At 38.2% G+C, this 4063-nt stretch overlaps 1 protein-coding gene across 2 annotated transcripts in view; it reads right to left on the bottom strand.

Moving 5' to 3' along the window:
- LOC21398064 (mitogen-activated protein kinase kinase kinase 1) overlaps nt 1–4063 on the bottom strand; it is a 6755-nt gene that overhangs the window by 1606 nt on the left and 1086 nt on the right. For both annotated transcript variants that reach the window (XR_002902122.1, XM_024165013.1), the window contains exons 2-9: nt 3386–4045; nt 2629–2713; nt 2415–2477; nt 1665–1822; nt 980–1052; nt 811–870; nt 214–324; nt 6–58 (exon numbers count right to left, since the gene is read on the bottom strand). Coding sequence is in view for 1 of the 2 variants with exons in the window: in XM_024165013.1 (XP_024020781.1) it covers nt 6–58; nt 214–324; nt 811–870; nt 980–1052; nt 1665–1822; nt 2415–2477; nt 2629–2713; nt 3386–4045 (1263 nt within the window). In the remaining variant the exon portion in view is untranslated. The remainder of the gene's footprint in view (nt 1–5; nt 59–213; nt 325–810; nt 871–979; nt 1053–1664; nt 1823–2414; nt 2478–2628; nt 2714–3385; nt 4046–4063) is intronic.

Genomic DNA, 4063 nt, shown 5'->3' with positions numbered 1-4063 from the left:
AAAGAGTGTCAGGAACTGTAGGCGGCACGCCCTTTCCAATTTTAAATAGTGCCTGCATCTGTTGAGACCAAAAGTGACAGTTAAAAATGAACGAAGGTAGAAGAAAGACTCAATTTTGCCACATATATGATCCATTCACGATTACATTGCCACCATCATATTTGCGGAATGAATATTAAGATAAGAATGAATTCAAACAAAATGTCCACATACCCACTCCAACTCAGAGTATGGTATCTTTTGTGTCAACATCTCCAACACAGTGCATCCAAGACTCCATATATCAGCTGGAAGCCCATATCCTTGTCCCTTCCCATTAACGACCTGCATATGCAAGGTTAATCTAGTTCAAATTATTTTGGGAATCTAATTACTACACAAAGCAACTATCGTTGATTAACCTAGCTTATCAAACAAATCGGTATAATAAATAAACATGGGTATCCACGTTAAATTTTGGGTGGAATTCCAAATTTCTAACCAACATGGATCGGATTTTGCAATTGTGCCATTTCTTTCCATGGCCATGACATGATCCTAACCATTCATCAATATATCCACGTTCATAAAATAGAACCCTTCTGTTAGAAACTAAACTTGTCTAATCCCCCAAGTGTATTGGGGTAAGAAAAATCCCGATGTTTGTAAGATGATTTATAAGGCAAAAGCAGCCCCAGGCATAGTTGACACTGAAATATGTTCTTTCTTCTGAAACTCAAACTAGCAATGACTAAACTGCCATCAAATCGATCAGTGCACAAAATAGAACTTTCCAGCTACGTTTAAAAAAAAAAAATGTATAAAACAAACCTCAGGAGCCATCCAGCACGCTGTTCCTTTGCAAGATTTAACGTCGTTGAATTTGGTTGCCTGGAAAAAACGGTGCACCCAACAATATTAGGAAAAAATTTCAACAACACTCCAGAAGTAATAAAAAAAATGAAAGAATAATAAAAATATTAGGAAGCAAAAATATAACCTTTGCCAACCCAAAATCTGAAAGCTTAACAGACCCACTTGCATCCACCAATATATTTGCACATTTAATGTCCCTTAAATAAAAGAAGACGAGAAAGAAATAAGGGTCACAAAGATGAAGTACAACAGTTCTGTGGACTTATGCAGGTGATTGTTTAGATATAGCAACTGGCAATTTCTTCTGCATTTAGAATCAGAATTAAATGGGGAAAAAAAAGTTGTTATTTTATAAAAGAGAAACACTACTTCATGAGATATGATGCCTCTATAGGGAATTGAAAAGGAAAAATTCCAGATAAATCATCCCAGTTACGACCTAACTAGCTTTGTATCTAACAAAAACAATTAGAAGAGTACATTCAGCAAACTTGGTCAATAACTTGACCTGCATTTTCTAATAAATCATAGTTTATGCCCTTTCATTACTGCTGTGGGGATAATTTTACCATACAGTTTAATTCTCTAGATGGCAGCGATGGAAAAACACCAAAGAGATCATTTATAAGATTCTCTTTTACACAATAACGTGTATGACCGTCTTATTTTTTCATTTTTATTTTATTTCCCTAGCTACTGTTATCTTGCATATAAATTGCTCACTGGGGAGATTAATACATTCAAGAAACAAATACGTTACATGGATACATATGACGAGTGACATGTTCAATTTTAAGATTTTCCATTACCTGTGAACCACATTTCGGTCATGAAGATACTTCAAACCATGCAGAATCTGTCTTGTGTACGCAGAGACTTGAGAGTCCCGAAGATTGTACCTCTGATAAAGTCTCTGAAGGGAGCCCTTAGTTACAAGCTCTAGAAAAATATAAAGCTTTGATTCATCCTGCAAAGACGATCAGCAGAATTAAACAGCATTCTCACAAACTAAATGCTGTAAAGGTAAAGGAAGAAAAAGATTGGTGGCAAGAGGCAACACAAAATATTCAGTAGGCACAATACTATCTTCATAAGCACCTATTTTCTTAGATTAGCACTCCAAAACCTCCTTTACATCCCAGTCAATTTCTTCTCATAGGATGACAACTCCAATAGCAACAAAACCCGAAGAAACCTACTGTTTTCTGAAATGTGCTACCTAGTTTCATACTACTGAAATCAAAAGCCTTCAGATGTAACCCAAAACCTCCTTCGCATATTTTCTTTTCCCAGCTATCAATGATTGTTTTGGTATAAGAAGTATTCGTCCTACCCTGACTTGGTAACACCTGAAAAACTACTAACAAGGCTAAAGCTATACATGCCATTTGAAGCCTTAGAAGTCAGCAAACATTATCTGCAAATTATGACCTGAAGCATTGACTCTCAAAAGACAACTTAATGGAACCAAGTGACATTAGTTGTTGGAAAATTTTAGCACCGAAAGCTCTATGATTCAAGCAATGAACAAGAAAAACAAGGAAGTAGGGAGACAATACCTTGTCTGTGCCTAAGTATTGAACTATGTTTTCATGTTCGAACTGACTTAAAAGAGCAATCTCCTGAAAAGAATAAGCAGAGGATTATAAAAAGCAAACATTACAAAATAATTACTGAACTTGACCACCATATGACAGAATAAGCATTCAAAATATACATATATATAATATATATACACCAGGTCAGAACATAAGCCACTCTCAGTTCTATCACCTGTTCTAGTTGGTAAATACTTTGCTTTCCCTGATCTCCTTGATCAAGCAAAGAAACTTCCTTTACAGCAAAAAAGAAACCATCGCTGTAGAAAATATGAACAATCAAAAATATAGTTCATATAAGAAGGATAAGTCGTCAATACACTGTAGTAAGACGACCAAAAACCAGAAGCAAAAGACATAAAATAACGGGAATGGAATATGCGGTCAAGTCCCCTCCACCCAAAAAAATAAGAACTAAAAAGAAAGAAAATATGCCAAATATCAACAAATTCTCCAACGAGGCGAACATATGAGTGGTACTCAGGTGGTAACATGTGTCAATTCACCAATTCCCTTAGCATTTAGCATGGTGATTAGAGTTCAGCCTTCTGTTTGACTACAAATCTTCTAGCATTTAAGCTGGGAAAACACCAAAAATAACAAACAAGTTGTCCTTAACAGACCACCTTCCTAGTCAATCCACGATAAATAGCGGAGCAACTCTCTGAGATTGGGATGATTTCGGATTCAATTAAATAGATTTGCAAAATTTTTAAATGATCTGGCGTGATATGGTTGATTAGACACCATTTTGGACATTAAAATTAGATAGATGGTCTGAGTCCAATGATTTTTTACGATATCGTCAGTTACTTCTATTACTTAGGATAGAAAGCCACGAACGAAATCTTCTTCATAATTATAACGCCAGGACCAAATTCAAACAATAGAATTAAAACCGAAATAAGTGCAAATGGCATTCGAGAACTTACTCAGCAATTCCTTCATACACTGATCCAAATGACCCGCGCCCCAAAAGCTCACCCTTTTGCCAATACGTGATATTACGCGTAAATCTCCCGTTGGGCGAAATATTGGAGGGCTCCGTGGTACTGCTAGAAGAGTCGTCATCGTTGGACGTGGTAAACGAACACGTTTCGGAGGGTGGCACATTCTCAGCAACTGTAAGCCTCGCTGCGTTGACATCCTCTCGGTCCTTAACAGCTTCCGTCTGAGCTTGTTCTTCCTGTTTTACTTCTACTTCTTCTTCCTCTTCATCCTCTTCTTCTGGGTGTTCTTCGTCGGAAGAAGCATGCTCTTCAATAGCAGAAGGATCTCTCCTATCATCAGGTGCAAAATCCCTGAAGATGTCCCAAGTGGAGGACGTACGATCAATCTCCGGAAGCGTCATCGACGGCGGCGGTTTCAGCAACGGAGGCCGAGTACCCTTAATTCCTCCTACAACAACAGCAGCACCGTCGCTTGCAACACAACGCCCACTCGGCTTGTCCGGCTCAGACCGAGTCAACTCAGGGACATCCACTTCCCTGATTACAACATCATCGACGACTCTTTCGCACAATTCAGCCACGGCTTCACCTTCCTCTTCCCTCTTCGCACCATCCGGGCTATCCAGAGGGAAAAGCCTGGACCTTGGAAGAAGATCGGAA

Source organism: Morus notabilis, unplaced genomic scaffold (genome assembly GCF_000414095.1).
Source record: "Morus notabilis unplaced genomic scaffold, ASM41409v2 Scaffold699, whole genome shotgun sequence".
In the NCBI taxonomy this organism is placed as follows: domain Eukaryota; kingdom Viridiplantae; phylum Streptophyta; class Magnoliopsida; order Rosales; family Moraceae; genus Morus; species Morus notabilis.
The sequence above is the reverse complement of the archived record's forward strand: the minus strand, read 5'-3'. Positions and strand labels throughout refer to the sequence as shown.